Raw genomic sequence first — 19,998 nt, 5'->3', positions numbered from 1 at the left:
TTGGACCAGGGGGGAGGGCCCTAGGCCTGGTTCGTGCGCGGACGGGCGCAGACGGGCTTGCCTTTGGCGCGCCCTCTGCGCCCGTCCGCTGCGCGATCGTGTCAGCGCGTGCATTTATAGCCTCCCAGAGCTAGAATGCTGACCTTCAAAATGGCGATGTCCTGTTCCGATTGTCGGACTCCTCCCTAGCCCACCAACATGCAGTGCGAGCCCCGGGAATAGAATGCCCAGTGCGCTCACAATCCCAGGTAGGCAGTAAATCTTTACCAATAAAAAGCAAAGCACAACAAACTATTCAAAAAATTTTTAAAATGTTAAAAATATGATTCTTAGTTAAACCCGCCAGACGAGCATTGGACACAGCTTCGTCTTAGGCAGTAGCGATCGCGTCAGCGTGTGCATTTATAGCCTCCCAGAGCTAGAATGCTGACCTCCAAAATGGCGATGTCCTGTTCCGATTGTCGGACTCCTCCCTAGCCCACCAACATGCAGCGCGAGCCCCGGGAATAGAATGCCCAGTGCGCTCACAATCTCAGGTAGGCAGTAAATCTTTACCAATAAAAAGCAAAGCACAACAAACTATTCACATTTTTTTTTAAATATGATTCTTAGTTAAACTCGCCGGACGAGCATTGGACACAGCTTCGTCTTAGGCAGTAATTATGGAAGATTGTATTGCCTGCCGACTATGGCCTCTCACTGTGCACTCTTGTCGGCAGTGTTCTGAGGCCTTCAGCAGGTCCTGCTATGTATGCACTGCCAGTTTCGATGTTACAGAAAGCATACACATTCACTGGTTCTCATTAGGATCTACCAGCCCTTTTATTCTGCACAGGGGACATGCCCTGCACCCCAAGGAGCATGTGACCGTACCCATGTATCCAGGAACGAACACAGCAGCAGGGAAACGTAGAATGTTGTGATGAACAATTGTATTTGCATACGCATATTATTCAGAGATGCACATAGCTGTGTTCCAATGCAGCTCAGATACTATTTCAAGGACCGTGCATTGTTTAGGTTAGGAAATGGTGTTTCGCTTGTAGAGTTCTGTATAAAGAATTCTCGATCCTATACCTCCTGTGCAGTTCACTGTATTTAGGAATTATCCTTGGTTTAGGTAAGATGAAAAACGTCGCCAGAAGGGTTCTAAAAGGGAGGTGGCCAAACCAGCAAAACCAGGATTTCTTTTCAAGAGGCATGGCTTTACACATTCGAATAAAAATCCTGTGCTTCACACAGAATGGCACAGACCAGTTTTTGAATGCCTCTGTGAGTTTTCTGTGATTGCATGCCACTCCTGCAAGTTCACCTGCATCCGGACCTGCACTACGCCAGCACCCACCAAGCCGAGCACCAGCAGCAACCACCTGAAGTGTATCCTGCTCAACACCCGCTCCGTCCACAGACACGCCATCGAACTCTGGAACCTCCTCGACACCACATCTCCAGACGTTGCCTTCCTCACGGAAACTTGGATGAACGCCTCCTCAGCGCCCGACATCGCCATCCCGGAGGACTACAAGATCACCCGGAGAGACCGCACCAACCAGACGGGAGGAGGCATCGCCATCATCCACAGGAACACCATTCGCATCACGACCAACACCGACGACACCCTGACAACCGCAGAACACCTGCACTTCCAGATCCACACCGACCCCAAGACCACCCTCAGAGGCACCCTCATCTACAGACCCCCGGGACCCCGCACACAATTCAGCGAAGACATCGCAGACTTCATCAGCCCGTACGCCCTTCCCTCCACTGACTATATCCTCCTCGGGGACCTCAACTTCCACCTGGAGAACAACAACGACCGCAACACCACCACCCTGCTGGACAACCTCGCCAACCTCGGTCTCAAGCAGCTGGTGACCACACCCACCCACTGCGCCGGACACACACTCGACCCCGTCTTCTCATCCAGCAAGGACATCATCTTCAGCCACGCCACCGGACTCCACTGGACGGACCACAGCTGCATCCACTTCAGCTTCAGAAAAACCACGATCCACCACCACCAGCAACAGGTTGCACGAAGAAGCTGGAACAAGATCACAGCCGACCAACTCGCCGCATCCCTGAGCCAGCACCCTCCCGCCAGCTCAGCGAACCCCAGCCAGGCCGCCGACAACCTCACGAAGTGGATCAGCAACTGCGCAGACGACCTCGCCCCACTGAGGACCCCGCCCAGCAGACCCGGCAGTAAGAAGGCCCCATGGTTCACCGACGAACTCAAGAACTCCAAGAAAAACTGCAGCGTCCTCGAGAGAGCCTGGCGAAGAGACCCAACACCGGACAACATGACCACCCTCAAGCTCGCCACCCGAAAGCACCATCAACTGATCCACGCCACCAAGAAAACAGCATTCAAGGAACGGCTGGACAACAACGCACACAACAGCAAGGAACTCTTCAACATCGTGAAAGAGCTCTCCAACCCCAGTGCCGGAAACAACGACATCACCCCATCGCAAGACCTCTGCAACTCCCTCGCCTCCTACTTCCACAACAAGATCGCGGACATACACAACAGCTTCAGCACACAACCAACGCTCCCCACGACCACACCAACGCCCCCCACCACCACCCTCAGCGCCTGGACCCCGATCAGCACCGAAGACACCATCCGCACGATGAACTCCATCCACTCTGGATCTCCTACCGACCCCTGCCCTCACCACGTCTTCAACAAGGCCGACGCAGTCATCGCACCCCATCTGCGGGACATCATCAACAACTCCTTCGACACCGCCACCTTCCCGGAGAGCTGGAAGCACGCCGAACTCAGCGCTCTACTAAAGAAACCAACAGCGGACCCCTCCGAACTCAAAAACTACCGCCCCATCTCGCTCCTCCCGTTCCCAGCCAAAGTCATCGAGAAGACCGTCAACAAGCAACTGGCCGCCTTCCTCGAGACGAATGGATCCCTCGACCTCTCACAGTCGGGCTTCAGGGCCAACCACAGCACCGAGACCGCCCTCATCGCTGCCACCGATGACATCCGAGCCCTGCTCGACAACGGAGAAACAGCGGCCCTCATCCTCCTAGACCTCTCCGCAACATTCGACACCGTCTGCCACCGCACCCTAGGGCAGCGCCTCAGCAACGTCGGAATCCAAGAGAAGGCACTGGAGTGGATCACCTCCTTCCTCGCTGGAAGGACACAGAGAGTCCGCCTACCCCCGTTCAGGTCAGAGGCCACCGGAGTCATCTGCGGCGTTCCTCAGGGCTCCTCGCTCAGCCCCACCCTCTTCAATGTCTACATGAGCCCCCTTGCGGCCATCGCACGCCAACACAACCTCAACATCCTCTCCTACGCCGACGACACACAGCTGATCCTCTCCCTCACCAACGACCCCGCCACCGCCAGAACCAACCTTCACGAAGGGATGAAAGACGTAGCCGAGTGGATGATGACCAGCCGCCTGAAACTGAACTCAGACAAGACGGAAGTTCTCATCCTGGGCTCCTCGCCCTCCGCCTGGGACGACTCCTGGTGGCCCTCCGCACTGGGCACCGCACCCAAACCAACAGACCACGCACGCAACCTGGGCTTCATCCTGGACTCCTCACTCTCCATGACCAGACAAGTCAACGCCGTCTCCTCGTCCTGCTTCAATATCCTGCGCATGCTACGTAAGATCTTCCGGTGGATCCCCACCGAGACCAGGAAGATGGTCACCCAGGCCCTTGTCACCAGCCGACTGGACTACGGCAACGCCCTCTACGCCGGAACCACCGCCAAGCTCCAGAAGAGACTTCAGCGTATCCAGAACGCCTCAGCCAGACTCATCCTCGACATCCCCCGACACAGCCACATCTCCGGACACCTGAGAGATCTGCACTGGCTCCCGGTCAACAAGAGAATCACCTTCCGTCTCCTCACCCACGCACACAAAGCCTTACACGACCAAGGCCCGAGATACCTCAACAGCCGCATCAACTTCTACACTCCCACACGCCAGCTCCGATCAACCAGCCACGCCCTCACCGCCGTCCCCCCCCATCCGAAGAGCCACTACAGGAGGAAGGTCCTTCTCCTACCTGGCCGCCAAGACCTGGAACTCCCTCCCGACCCACCTCCGCCTGACCCGGGACCACCTCGCCTTCAGGAAGCAGCTCAAGACCTGGCTGTTCGAGCAGTAGCAGACCCCCCCCCCCTCCCCAAGCGCCTTGAGACCCTCGGGGTGAGTAGCGTGCTATACAAATGCCATGTTTAATTGATTGATTGATCCTATCCAAACACATTCCTAATGCTAGTCATAACACTTGGGGTTGTCAGTGCTTGTTAGCAGGATCAGATAAGTAACAGCAATGATTTTGGTCTGAAAATTGGAACTGAAATTGTTTCAACGGCTCAAGCTTAAGGACAAAGTTGCGCACACGGGGAAGAGTTAAGGCTTGGGATGAGGAAGAGTAGCGGGATAGCTGGCAAGTAATTTAAACATTACTTCTTAATTTCTCTTAATCTTCTATGTCCTTACATATGAGGACTTCCCCATCGCAAGATGCAGCTTTGTCAAAAGAGCAACACAGAGATGAATAAATAAGAATGCAACGCCATGTGAATTTTCTCGTGAATACTTTTGCTAGATTTTCAAATTAAGTAAACATAAACACAGCATATCATCACCGAATAAGAAGAGACAGAGGTTCACTAAACTTACTTAATAACAGCCAAGTAAGCAGTTCATTTGAGCAACTTTTACCACCTCAGTCAATATCAGAAAATGTATATGTTCGCACATAGCACACTTGCCTAGTTGGGTTAGGGGAGCATCTGCCAGCTTGTTTTCTATTCTATGGGTGGAGAAACTGTGTTCCACCGATGTGAGAAATTGGGTGGGGTGGAGTCTTTACAGCGACTTGTGATTTTTTTGAAGAGTTATCAATTTGAGATGGTTAGGCAGATTTGATATTTATTTAATGTATTTCTAGAGGAGGTGGATATTAGAGTTTATAGTGACATACTGCTGTTTGGGGCAATGATGGAAGTAGTGCCTTTGGAGAGACTGTTAAAAAAATGCTGTTAGTGTAGAATGTGTTGCAGGAATCCTAAGCTCATAACGGTGAGAAGCTAGATCTCACCAATTGATGATTTTCCTCAACAGCAAACCCAAGTGCACACGTGCCCATGAACAAAAAATGACCTGGGTGGGAGCATAGAAGTTAAGCACAGAACAAGAAGAGAAGTAAATATCTTGAATGTCCAGAAGGAAGGAACCGTTACATATCTGTGAAGAAGACCGAGTACTCACCATCTCCCCTGGATTCACATCCACTTCTAAGCAGGATGGATGGTGAACCACACTTTTGGGGGCAAGAATACCATTTCCACATGTCGAGAACCTAGCCTCAGTTATCTGGAGATTCTTTGTAGGTACCTTTCTGGATTCCATTAGGTTATCAACACACAAAAGAGGCCCGAGGAGGTTTATAGATCTGCAGGAGTTAGCTTCATCATAGGGTAACTTCCTCGCATTATGAACTTTGTCATAATACAGACTACAACCCGCTCTCTGAGAAGACGGATCTCAGAGATATTTTCTTTGGTGATGGAAGGTATACTAAATATCCTAACTGCGGCACAAATTCCGCCGCAGGGCGGCGGTTTAAACGAGTTGGCGGGGCCACATATGCCAACGGACATTCGCAGCACTACCGAGGTAGTGCTTGCGACGGCCGTTGGCCGACGCACGCAGCGAATGGGTAAAGTGAGCTAGATGTGGTGAGGGGTGCTAAACAAAAAATCAGTGTGAAATAAAACTAGTTCCAGGGTACTCAACAGGCTTTATTAGGGCGTCCCTAGGCCAGGATTAAAAGCAGACTATGACAGGAGGGGATTGAACCTGTCCTAAAGTGAACAGTAGGTTGGTATTTTTTGGCCTGGCACCCTCCTCATAAAAAGTGTGGCCGCCTTCTTCAGGACCTCATGTGATACTACAAAAAGTGTGTAACCAAATATAGTGTAAAATAAAAGAAATCTGTCAATATACAAAATCCACTCAATCAGATGTCCACTGGTTGCTATTGCCTGAAAGAGACAACATATTTCAGTATGGTATGCAGTTACATCATTAGCTAAATCATAGCATTCATACCAGCAATTACTAGTTCACAGGGGAATTCCAGAACCTGTAACAATTAGCAATTCTTGTCGGGGACCAAATACACGAATATGCTGTCAGCTACTAAGTGAGATGTATTAGCTTACCTGCTAAAGTTAGGTGACATACCCCAACTGTACCTTGGCACAACAACTCAAGAGGACCAATCCAAATCTTTTTTTAATAATAATAAAGAAAGTTTATTGTTTCAATTAATTAAAAGCATAACAATACATTTTATAAAATCAAGTACTACAGATGAAACTCTTAATGTTTGTCTACATTCTGTTTCCCTTAATCCTAAAACATTCTGTATCTAGTGCAAATATTTTCTTATCATTTTTCTTTAAATATAGACATTTTAGTGTACACAATATACAAGTTAAAAAATCGATCAAAAGACATTTGTTGATCCATGTAAAATATGACTCCCAAGGTTCTGGTACTATTCTTTATTGAGTCAGGGGGAGCCCTCTGCCGCAGAGTCAACCATCCTATTACCCTATTCTAGGAAGGGTACCAGGTTACATTTCAACACTTGAACATGAGCCAAAAGGAACTTTATTAATAGGCAGTTCAAACGGGTGTCTGTTGGATTTAGGGTTGCCATAATTGCCGATCTGCACGTTCTTATGCCTCGATCATTCATGGCCTTTTTTAGGAAGTTGGCTCGAGCATGGGCTAAATTCGGGCAGATGCAAACAAGATGTATGAAGTCCTCCTTGCTGCTCACATAGTCTACAAAATTTGGGTCCGTCATGAACCCAGATTGGCTGGTCCATGGTGGAAGGGAATTTTCCCAGTCGTAGCGCCATTAGCTGTTGTTTTCTATGGACTGGGAATGTGATTGTTAGCTATGGGGCTGCAGTGAGTGTTTTGTATTTGGATATAACCATCCAGGCATGTCTTCTTGAGCTGAAGGTGGTTTTATCAGTTGAAAGTGAATGGAATTTTGCTGATTTATTTATGGCTTGCTTGAAGGCCGGGTAAGGCAGATTGGTTTCCCAGAGGTTTCTTGTGCCAGTGTCTGTTAAGGCCTTCTCGAGAAATTGATTGTATGGGGACTTTGCATCCGTTTTTATTTCGTCCCACAGTGCTTTGTGCAATTCTGAAACTGCTATATTCTGTTTCAAGCTATACCAATGCTTGATAGTTGCATACTTCCTTCCAAGTGTTTCGTTTAGTACTCCAAATTCTAATCTGGTCTGAGCTGGTGAAGCTCCCCCGTGAATTTGGATGGTTGATTTGTAGATAGCTGTCTGTACTTTATTCAGCAGATCCGCATCTTTCCCATGGAGGGCTACGCTGCTGTATGACCGCGTCGGGAGCACCTTAGCTTTTATTGTCACCAGTAGAGGTTTGTATGATGGCCCCTTGAGCTTTTTTGCCAGAGACCTGAAGGCGAACAAAAGCGCGTTTGCTCTCTGGACAATGTAGGTTTTTTGCTGCTGGTGATTGTGTCGGTTGTCGAAGTAAAAGCCCAAGTACTTATAGTTAGGCACAGCTTCTATCTTTTTTTCCCTCCAGTTGGACGTGTTGATTGACTATCCGTCGTCTGGTGATGAGCATTGTTTTGCTTTTTGTTGTGTTTATCTCAAGGCTGTTAATGGTTATAAATTCCGCTAGCCCCTCAAGTGACCTTTGAAGGCCAATCTTAGTTAAACTCATCAGTACGACGTCGTCCGCATAGGATAAATGAGTTAGAGGTAAGAAGCCTAGTTTGGGTGGATGGGATAAGATCTTGTTACGGCTTGATGCTAGGTCTGCCATAAAATCCAATCAATTACTCCCAGAACCAACTAGGTACGTGAAACAAATGACTCAATTGCAGACCACGTACAGTACCCTAACGTGTGAATGAATGAATGAATGAATGAAGCAAGATTTATAACGCGCAACTTAGCCCCAGAGGGCGTCAAGGCGCCTAACCAAATGAAGTGATACGGTCAGAGAGCATGATTAATGGTAGGCTTTGATGAAACACCACGTCTTTAAAGCTTTCTTAAAGAGAACCATGGTGGGTTGGGATTTGATCTCCGAGGGGAGGGCATTCCATAATTTAGGGGCCATAGATGGAAAAAGCTCTTTCGCCCCATCTGACCTTGTTTGTCCGAGGGACGGTGAGAAGGTTCTTATTGGCAGAGCGAAGGTTTCTGCTGGGGGTGTAAGGACTCAGAAGGTAGCTTATGGCCTCAGAGCTGCCGCCGGATAGAGCACTGAAAACTAGGCATACGATTTTAAAAGAGACTCTAGACTGAATCGGGAGCCAATGAAGACTCTTCCTTGCAAGAGAGACAGAAGCGGTGTTAGGGACGTCCAGAACAAATCTGGCAGCCGCGTTCTGGATAGTCTGGAGGCGTTGGATGAGGCCTTTATTAATGCCTGCATAAAGGGCGTTACAATAGTCCAGCCGTGATGTAACTAAGGCCACCACGGTCTGTTTGCGAGCTTGAGGAGAAAGATAGTGGGCGATTTTTCTAAGTACTTTGATCACTCCCCAACAGGTAGAAACAGTTCTATTGACCTGTAGTGACATGTCTAGAGAGGTGTCAAAAATCACTCCAAGATTCCGGGCGGAATTTGACGGTACGGGACAGGCTCCGAGAGAAGGAGGCCACCATTCATTAGACCAGCTGTTTTGATCTTTACCGAAGATCAAGACCTCTGTTTCCTCTCTGTTCAGCTGCAGGGTATTTAAAATCATCCAATCGGAGACAGCTTGCATGCAATTCCTGAAGCTGAGCGCGGAGGTACTCACCGAGTGGGAGAGGGACACCATGATCTGGGTGTCATCGGCGTATGACACCACCTCCATCCCCTGAGCTCTTACAAGTCTAGCAAGTGGGGCCACATAAATGTTAAAGAGGGTCGGACTCTAGGCCGATCCCTGTGGAACCCCACATTGCACAGGCTTAGCAGGGGAGAGGAACTCTCCTAATTTGACCCTCTGTTCTCTCTGATCAAGGAAAGAGGACAGCAAGCTCAATGCAGGACCCTCCACCCATGTCTCCCTCAGACGAGCAGTTAAAGTCGAGGGAGATAGGGTATCAAAGGCGGCGGTCAGGTCTAAGAGGACCAAAAAAGTGGTCTGGCCTTGGTCGACCTTAGATCGTATATTGTCTGTCACTACTGTGAGGGCCGACTCAGTGCTGTGGAATTTTCTAAAGCCATGTTGAGACTGGTCCAGGAACCCCGAGGCATCTAGGAAAGCAGTCAGATGATGATTGAGGTGGGATTCCAACATTTTGGCTGGAGCAGGCAGTAAGGAAATCGGCCGGAAGTTCTTAAGGGTGTCCGGATCCAGAGTCGGTTTTTTAAGCAATGGCTTGACTATGGCTTGTTTCCAGGAAGCAGGGAAAAGGCCCTGGGCCATAGCCAGGTTCATTACCTCAAGAAGCGGGGGCAACAGGGTTTCCCTGCAATCTTTCAGAACCTTCAAAGGGCAGGGGTCAATAGGAGAACCTGATTTTGTCCTGTTTAGCAGGGAGTCTAGTTGGTCAAGAGTAAGGGGCGGGAAGTTGGTCAGAATCTTAGAAGGGTCCTTGGCCCAAGGTTCTAGAACAGGAGGGGACAGGGGAGGACGGGAACACATAAGGTCTCTCTGTGCTTCCAGAGTGAGAGAGATGTCGGCGATTTTAGCATGAAAGAAGTGAGCAATCTTGTCGCACAGCTCTTGGGAACCTATGATGGGATCAGGCGTTTGTAGCAAACACAAGGAATCCACAATCTTGAATAGTTCCCTAGGGGACGTGAGGGACGATGTAATCCTGGAGAAGTAGTCCTGCTTTTCTATGATGACCTTGGTCTTATATTCTCCAAGTAACAGCTTGTGCTTTTCTCTATCTGTGGGGTTCCAGGTTTTTCGCCATTGCCTTTCCTGCCTCCTACATCTCTGCCTCAGCAGTCTAAGATGCTCCGTGATCCAGGGAGCAGAAGGTTTCCGTCTGGCTGAATAGCGTAGAGAGGCAGGGGCTAATAAATCAACTGCTCTGGAAATAGAATTAGTAAAGTCCAGTGCAGCATTACTGGCATCCTTCGAGGGGGAAATAGGAGCCTGCAGTATAAGCGGGGCAAGAGAGTCATTAGAAATACCCTTATAGTTCCGCTTAAGTATTTTATTAGTAGAACTTCGTTGATGTAGAGAGGGGGAAAAGTTTTTAAGTTCTAAGGGAACCGCTAGGTGGTCTGGCCAGACCAGAGGGATAGGGGGGCCCACAGATAGTCTAGGGTCATTGGAGAACACCCCATCAAGGATGTAGCCAGCCAGGTGGGTAGGGTTATCAACCAGCTGCTGCAATCCACATGCGGCCAATGTGTCAATGTATTGTTGAGCATGGTTAAGAGTATGTAATATGAGGGAACATATGATGTATAATGTGATGGCAAGGCTAAACAATGGTGCGTGCTCAAGTCACCATATTGAGAGAAGTAAACAATGTGGTATAGAGACCTGGAGTAGGTGCTGCAGGCAAACTACAATGCCATAGCTCATATGGTAATAAAAGGTACGTATTCTACATCCAATTTCTCAATACCTGGAATGATGCAGCGAGATTAATAGGGCATCAAGACTCATTTGGTGAAAACTATAGTGTGGGATAGATCTCAGTATAAACTAATGAACCCTTGATAGAAAAAGAACGGGTCACATACAACACCAAGTTTACCCCATCTTATGTCTGGACAGACTACTAAGGCCATGCCGCGGTACCAAGTATCTAGTCCAAATAGGTGCCAATAGGTCTCCCTGGGGGAGGGGTGGGGAGGGGGCTGTTGAAGTGTCTATTCAGAGCTTTAGTGCTGCATGACATAACAGCAGTGGATTGCTAACCATCACATATGACCACTGAGGAAAGGTGCATGCAAGACGTGGTCCAAGTACACCCAGCCAATAGTTCCCCCGGGAGCGGAGGGGGGGTTCTGTAGTGCTCATTTAAAAGCTTTAATACTGCATCGTAAAAAAGCCGCAGTGGATGTTATTGTGGGTACTACTGGTAAGGTTAAAATGTTTCAAAATAGGGTTAAGTAGGGAGGAGTCACTATCCCTATACCTTATTTAAAAGTCAACATGTTTCAGCTTCTTCTTATGGTCCTCATAGGATCCCAGGCTTTCACCAGGACTGAGAATCAAATCCCATTTTCTCAATATTACTGTCTCGATTTATTCTTCTATTTATGCGTTGTGCACTATGTAAACACTAGTATGAATGGTCTTAAGGAGAAGGCAACCTTTTGCTTTCCTCAATTGAGAGCATTTCTTTAGCATGAATACACATTACCTCATAGCCTGTATGGCTCAGCATAATATAATGGATACACTCCCTTTATTTACATATGGAAGGTGCATAACAGAGCATTCACAATAAGGATAAAATATATCCACATATTCCTCAGATAATTCACTCTGAATTATTGAATCGAACTGATTTCTTTTGTATTGTCTTGGTTTTATATATATTTTCTCTTTGTCCTTTGACCTTGTAGCAGCGTGCAATGGCGTGCCTCCTGACTAGTGGCTCTGACAAGATGTGACTTACAACATACGCCGGAACAGACACAAACAGCCTGCTCATAATCATGACAGTAATATTGAGAAATCAGTGTTTTATTTTCAGTCCTTATGAAAGCTTGTGACCACGTAAGGGCCATAAGAAGGGGCTGAAACATGTTGACTTTTCTATAGGGTATAGGAATAGTACCCCTCCCCACTTAACCCAATTCTTAAAAATGTTAACCTTACCAGTGGTACGCAAGATAAAGTGATTCTGAGGTAACCGGTAGGTATTTTTATGTACTCTCCCGGTTAATTCTATAACTTTATCGAAAGTTTTCCCTGAAGATGGTTGAGCCCACCCTGGTTTATAGGGACCAGGGTGTCACCCGATGATGAAGCATGACACCAATATGGCGTGTGAAGGTACAAAATACAAATATTTAATGTTCCCATTGGAGACACGGACAAAGCCATCAATTGTTTTTTTTTTAAAACACTGATCTCAGGGTGGTAGGGTATCCGTTGACAATGATACATAAGGGAGTATTATCCTACAGTCCATGTTACAAAATCTCTTCTCTCTCTCTAACACCAAAGAAGTGTGATTCTTCATTTTTCTTTTTTCTTTTTTTTTTGTACATTTGTTTTTATTATTTTCATTCACAACTTCGGCAAAAATGTCAATGTACATGGTCACATGTTACAGTTAACTTACATAACATCTAAAAAAAACATTATTAATTCCTGCATTAATCTGGCTGATAGTAGTTGAGTGATTGTTCATTTTTTAGTTGAAAGCCATGCCACACTACAAGAAGAGCACAGACTCCTTCGCCTGGAGTGCATACCTTGGCCAAAGAAAAACACTGTCAGATTCTGGAAAGCCCTCATCTCACTTACTCCCCAGCACTAGTAGGGGGAAATGTTGTTCTCAAGTGCCAGCTCTAGAATACTTGCTGTGTTAAACTAAAACTATCAGTCAAAGCAGGAAAGTTGCTCAACTAAATAACCACTCAATGAATGGGTTAATAGGCAGGGAAATTAATTAATATTTTTCTATATAGTTTTAAAAAAGTGTACAAACAAGTGCACCAATACCTGGGAAGTACAATTTTTTTTAAAGAAATGTACCTTTTTGGTAAATGTTTTTAACTTGCTCTGTATTTCTCCGTTACTCGTTACACTTTTTTATAAAACATTAAATATATAAAAAATGACAGACACTGTAGTACATATTTATAATATATAGTGTATTACAGTGTTTTTTTTAATGGTTTACATATATTATAAGTACTGCAGTTCCTACTTGGAAGTACCACACGATACAAAATGTTTTTTTAAATATTTAGAAACTATATATAATTTTCCCCTACCACTTGCCACTTTAGTTAAGTGGTAATAGGTAGGGTTACATTGTCAGAGCTAATACTTACCTAACTCTATGCCCCTAACCCAAAACACAGGAAAAATGACCTTAAAACAACATTGCCCGCCTTTAACTTTTATAAAGGCATTTATTGAGTGTGTTTTAGTAGTTACAACTGTTAGGGTGTAATGAGTTAAGTTAATTTGCCGGAATACCAGAAACTTTATTACCTCTGTAGTTAAACAGCTACACTTAAGCTTTGTCCACGGAACGAACATTAATAAAATCTCCTTCCAAGATGGCCGACACAGTAGATGGTCTAACCACTTTGTTCATACACGTCATTGCATTCCACATAACAAATACCGCGCCTTGGAAGTACTCCCTACGGGAAACAGAGCAAGGGTAGGACTTGAACTAGTTGCCACGCCACACTGTTGTAAGTAGATTTTCCTTCCTCACTTTTTCCTGAAATCATTACCGGCCAGCAAGCAACTATGCCGGTAACTTTTTACGCTTTGCAGCGTTCACTGACTAGATGCTATGCGTATTTACTCTGTTTCTTTTAGGTCAGAGCAACAAATTACTCTGTCATACGCCCCGTCAGATCAGACCCATTTTACCAGGGGTGAGTTTACTATCCAATACTACGCGCTGGTACAGGTCATGATCTTGTGTGTTTGGACATATTTATTTTTCGCTGCTGCCTGTGATTTACCATGACGAATAATGCCTCAACCACGCACCCACTCGGGGTGCTCTGTGTGCTTACCTGTATAGGAATAACCAAGGGAATTGTTTGATTGCACAGGGTTTAACACCTATACTTGGTCACACAGATATACTTTTTCAACTATGGGCAATCTTTAATGAATACTATATGTTGTGTGTCTGTGAGTTTGGTTGGCTCATTGTTTGCACAATCCTCGTCTCGATCTTATTGCAATGTAACCTATTAAGAGCATGCCTTATGACAAGGATAGTCCAACGACCATCGAGTGGTCCATGCCACCATGATAACACTATACATCTCAATTACCCTTATGCCTGAATCATTGCCATAGTGTTAGTTTTTAACACATGGGTGCACTATTCTGCATTACGACAACTTGCTAATCACCTATATAAGCACAATATGGGTGTTTCACGCTCCATATGCACCGTAACTATCATGTGCCACTGGCCTAGCTCACTTGTGGGGATAGAAAGGTCTGGACACTCAGGATGTAGCCACACTGCCTTGACCTTGGTGTTAAATAATCTCCTAATCTAGGACTACTGTTGTTCTTGTTTTTATATCCTATCCCCTTCCTTTCTACAAGTTTCAGATCGCCAAGCCAAGTAGGACCTGGGTCTTCACTGCAAGTCTGGCTACCAGCACAACAGAAGAATGTTTGAACTAGCATTGCGATAGTGCTAGAGTTGAACAATTTTCCTAAATATGGTCCTGATGAAGTGCCACTAGACCCGCTAGGGGCTACCATTGGAATGAAACATGTCGACCACATACACCACACAGGCCCTATAGGACCATTATATCCACTCAGGGTCTCCCTCTTTTAATTAGGCTAGTGCCCCCCCGGAATACAATTATAAAATAGGTCTAGGGCAACCCTTTCTAATGTCACCCACACATTCATTGCACTACCCAGCCCAGAAACCCAGACACATCATACAGCTTCATCAAAAAAAGAGAAGGAGCCCCTTCGCGGGTGCATGACGAGGTGCAGGCCCAATGACGAAGCATGACATCCTTCGGGGTGTGTGAAAACACTTTTTAGAAATACCTGTATTTCCCTCCCTCTAAGGAACGACATACCCCTTGACTTACATTTATTAATCAATCACATAATGACTTGTCATTACTAGGTCCCTCGGTACTGTTGCAAAATTATTGTAACAAATATCACAAAGTTAAAATGCCTCATGAGTTTACAAATACCCTACGTACCTGTAACACCCAAGAGGATCATCTACACATCATGAGTTATAATTCCTCCCAAATTTCATTCCAATCCGTACAGCCGTTTTCACGTCACGCATGAATACAAAGACTGTAGAAAATGCATTGTTGCCAAAAAAGCTTTTTCTGATCCCCATTTTTCTTTGCACCCTCTTTTGAATCCCCACAAAACTTTGCTAGTGTCGAAAAATGAATGGTTCTGTAATTGTTTGTGGGGGTTTGTGAAAAGTTTTTAATGGGGAAAAATCAGAGGAATTTCTATCTCTGGTTACATATCTGTATTAAATGCACTCTGAAAGAAAAGATAAAATAAATATATATATGTGTGTGTGTATATGTGTATATATATGTGTGTGTGTGTGTATATATATATGTATATATATATATATATATATATATATATATATATATATATATATATAAATTAATTTTTCTTTCAAATTGTAATTAATACAGATTTAGTTCTTAACTACTACTACCATGTATCAGGTTGTTCTTTTTATGTTCTCACTACCTCAGTCATGAACTTTTCACCCTCGTAATTGTGCTCATTACTGTTCTGATTGAATTATGTTATAAACATATCTGCCCGCTATAAAAACGATGTGCTGATTTTCTAGATTTATTATTCCTATTGAGTTTACTTTTGTGTACAGTATTACTTACGTTTTGACCAAGACCACAATGAAGGAAACTATTTATTGGCTCACACTTGACTCTTACACCACATCCGTCCATAATCCTATGATATTGTGTTCCCATTGTTGAATTCTTCTGTTGGGTGAGGTCATCAATGTATTGAACTGGTGTATCTTTTTGCAATTGTGTGTTAACTGTGGGTGGTTAACAGCTGTAAACAATTCTGTCTCTTACTTTAGTGTGAAACTAATCTGTTATGTTTGTTTCAATTATAGATTCCTATTTTGTATTCATCACTAGAATGAGACTTGTAATTCTTGATGACTATGAATTGGCCAGTGAGTGGGCTGCAAAGTACATCTGTAACCGAATTATACAATTCAAGCCAGGTCCTGGAAGGTATTTCACTTTAGGTTTACCTACAGGTATGTATGAGTAAGTTCGTGGAAAGCTAGTTCATTTTCTGCTTATATATAATAAAGAATGGATTTCATGATCATAAAGTACTTTTTGTTTGTTAACTAAAACGTATTGGATTAACTTGTTTTTGTGAAAATCACAAAAGTCTTCACACATATTGGTGCCAAACAATGACGTTGCAACACTGAGGTGTTCCTGTGTCAACTGTCTATTGGTCCGTTTAAAGATGCACATCTATTGGGTGCGTCATTCAGTTGGACAGCCAGATATTTTATATGAATTTGAAATGTCTTGAATTGCAAGTGAAAAAGATGAATACACAAGTCACATCAGAACCTTGGTTAACCTACGCATGCAGCACCTCAGATCAAGGAGAGAAATGATGCACATATACAGCAAGTTGATAACCAGCCACACAGAAGCAGCAGTAAACAATCTGAAGAAATAATAACGAGGACAAATAAAACACAAGGAGGGGAGTTCGTGAAAATCAAGCACAAATGCACACTAAAAGTACACATAATTGAAATCTCGTTCATGTTAAAGAGGAGATAAAAGGAAAAGACAAAATAAATTCTTGCCTATACTCCACAGTTCAGATAAAGCAAACCGGGACAGTAAGCCCATCGGACATCATCCAGCGACCACTCATGGGGCCCAGTCACAACATCTGCAACAAAAAGGGCACAGAGGACACAGTGGCATCAAGGTACTTATTAGAGCAGGCCTCTAAGTCCTATACTTCTGCAGATGGTAACCGGCCCTGCAGAAAAGTATCCTTTGGAAATTCTGCTGGGGTACAGGCATCAAGTTACTAAGAGATGACGTTATATCTACTTGGGAATGTTTCAGCTGAAATTTCTACCACAATGAGGTGCTACTTAAGCAACATGATGAAACCGAGAAAACAAAAAATGGCTAATTAAGGAAAGTGAGTACTACAAATGGGCAATAGCCAAAAAGACTGGGAGAACCAGCAACACTTGCAGTGACATTTTGTTCAAGGCACTAGAGTAGCTGCAGGTCCTGCACTATGGCGAACTCCCACCTAAACAGCCAGGGCAATAGGTTAAGAGCTGGACAATGAATGACCATACTCAAAGGTAATGGAAATCAGTGCCAACAATTGTCTGTATGAACCTTAATCTCATGATGCTAACAGAAACATGGTTTCACAAATCTTCACAAGCTTTTGTGGATCTTTGTCTGCAACCTGATTATTCCTTCTTATGCCTGGATAGAGCAGATACAACTAGTGGGAGAGTTGCAATGATTTGTTATAACGCTGCCCTGCTGAATTATGGCTGTTCACTCTCTTCCACTATTCTCCATAAACAATTGAATAAAATATAAGAATTAGTTTGGTAAAGCGAAACAGGTAGCCAGCCTGAAATATTATTAAGCCAAATAATTTTCCAAGTATCATTAGATAAAGAAAGTGAAAGTTCAGTATTCCAAAATACTGGAATTAGATTTGAATTGTTTCCTATAGAATGAGATAATTTTTTATATAAAATAGAAACAGTATGTGATGAGACAGTTTGAATATAAACTACTAAATCTGATTTAACATTAGACGGAATACCATGAGGGAAAGAATCTAAAATTAAACTACATAAAAACTCAAATTTAATAAAGTTAGAATTAGGTAAACTAAATTTAATTTGTAAAGCTTCAAAGGAAATGAAAGCTTTGTTACAATAGATATCTTTAAATAAAAGATACCAGCCTTAATCCAAGATTTCCAGAAATTAACATTTCTATTCAATTTAATAACATTACTATGCCATAATGACAAGTCTTCAGTAAAGACCATAGGAGATACAAATTTGAATCCAGATCATTAAAAATTAGTTTTGGGGATTTAATAATAACCGATTGTTGTAAAACTGTGGATTTGTTAGACATTGTTAGCAGGGTGGGCAATGGAAAAGGGTTCACAAGAGATTGCTCTATATGAAGCCAAGTAGAAGGATTATTTAAAGAGGAAAGATTAAACTATAGAGAACTTTGTTTCAATATAAATGCTTTATAATATAGAAAAAAGTCAGGCAAGCCAAATCCAGCATTACACTTAGATATTTTTAGTTTTTATAACCAGTACGAGGTGATTTATTGTTCCAGAGAACTTTGGAGAGAATTCTATCAATATCTTTATACATTTTTAATGGAAATTGGGTAGGTATCATAGCAAGGGTATAAACAAATTTAGGAGCAAGTCATTTCAATGGAATCCATTCTACCCTACCAAGAGAGATAAAGTGAAGACTATTTAGATGGTTTATCTTTAATATCATTTAAGATAAAGTTACTGTTTAATGTTGCTTTTATGGAGGACAAAAACAAAATGGCAAGATATTTTAATTTGTCTTTTTGCCAAATAATATCAGTCACAGGTAACACATTATGAGTACAAAAGATGTTTAAGGGGAAAAATTCAGTTTTATTAATATTAAGTTTGTAACCAGAAACCATGGAATATTTTGTAATCATTTCTAATAAGGAGGGAATGGAGGAGATAGGATCACTCATAAATAACAGGACATCATTGGCATACACCAGGGTTTCTTCATCGTAATACATTTAATATTATCACATTTCCTTATATGAGTAAGGAAAGGTTCAATTCCAAGTAGAAATAAAAGTGGAGAAAGGGGACAGTCTTGTGCCTCTAAAAAGGGAAAACTGACTTGATACTTGGCAATTGATAAATAAACGAGCAGTGGGAGCTAAATACAGGGCAGAAATCATGCGAATAAACGAGGGACCAAAATTAAATGATAATAAAGTCTGATATAAAATTGCCAATGGATTTTATCAAAGGCTTTCTCTGCATCCAAAGCCAAAATTCCTGCGGGTGAAATTAAAGTGGAACTCTGTTCAATAACATGTAATAAGGTTCTTGTGTTGTTTGTAGAGTATCTATTCTTCATAAAACATGATTGATCTGGGTGAATAATAGAATCTAGTACAGGGGCCAATCTAGAAGCAAGTATTTCAGCATATAATTTACAGTCTTGGTTAATTAAAGATGTAGGACGATAATTTGAAACAAGAGTGGGGTCTTTATCCGGTTGGGGAGTACAATAATTAAAGCATCGGTAAAAGAACCTGAGATAGTTCCTGAAGAACCCAAAAAAGTTGAAATAAATAAGGCAAAAGTTGGGATTGGAACTCTTGATAAAACTCAGCTGGTATACCCTCGGGCCAGGAGACTTATTTTTTTGAAGAGATTTTATGGCTGCTAAAATTTCATCTGTAGTAATGGGTACATTTAGCCCTAGCCTATCTGATTGTGAAATTTTGGGCAAATCACAAGTAGTTAAGAAAGAGTCAAGTAAGGAGGCATCATGAAAATCTGGCTTGCTATATAGAGTAGAGTAAAAATCTAGAAATTCTTTAACAATATCATTCTGAGATTTTGCCATTAGGGCCATGAATTGAGGTAATCTGCGTCTTTTTTTTTATACGTAAACTAGCAGCACGTCTCGACTTTGTCCGGGTATGAAATAGAATGTGTGTAATGTGTGTATTTGGCAAGGGCAATTTATTTTAAAATCTCGCGGTAGACAACATTTTTTGTTTCATTAGAATAGGTACGGAGAAGGCCCAGCTGCAGCCCTGGTTGATGTTAGCAGGCGCGTGTAATTGGTGTAGTGATCCGCCGCCTGAGCCAGGCTACACCCCTGGTTGATGTTAGCAGGCGAGTGTAATGTCGTTGAATGAGAGAGTTATCAGCCACAGGTAAATCCGTTTAATGAGAGAGTTGAGTGACAGCGAGTAGGCGAGGCTGCAGTAATTGTCCCCGCAGACACGCTCATTTGCGTGTTCCCCCGCTTGAGGCCCTGATGCAGGCCTGTTTGATGTTATCAGGCTCGTGTAATTAGTGTACTGATCCGCCGCCTGAGCCCGGCTAGAGCCCTGGTTGATGGTAGCAGGCGCGTGTAATTTCGTTGAATGAGAGAGTTCAGTAACAGCGCGCAGGAGAGGCTGCAGTAACGTT

General features: G+C 43.7%; 1 protein-coding gene across 5 annotated transcripts in view; it reads left to right on the top strand.

Annotated features, from left to right (window-relative positions):
- GNPDA2 (glucosamine-6-phosphate deaminase 2) overlaps positions 1-19,998 on the top strand; it is a 138,362-nt gene that overhangs the window by 48,029 nt on the left and 70,335 nt on the right. For all 5 annotated transcript variants that reach the window (XR_013608326.1, XR_013608327.1, XM_078678243.1 and 2 more), the window contains exon 2: positions 15,851-16,000. Coding sequence is in view for 3 of the 5 variants with exons in the window: in XM_078678243.1 (XP_078534369.1) it covers positions 15,877-16,000 (124 nt within the window). In the remaining 2 variants the exon portion in view is untranslated. The remainder of the gene's footprint in view (positions 1-15,850; positions 16,001-19,998) is intronic.

This window comes from Lissotriton helveticus, chromosome 2_2 (assembly GCF_964261635.1).
Source record: "Lissotriton helveticus chromosome 2_2, aLisHel1.1, whole genome shotgun sequence".
Classification (NCBI taxonomy): domain Eukaryota; kingdom Metazoa; phylum Chordata; class Amphibia; order Caudata; family Salamandridae; genus Lissotriton; species Lissotriton helveticus.
This window is presented reverse-complemented; position numbering and strand designations above follow the sequence as displayed.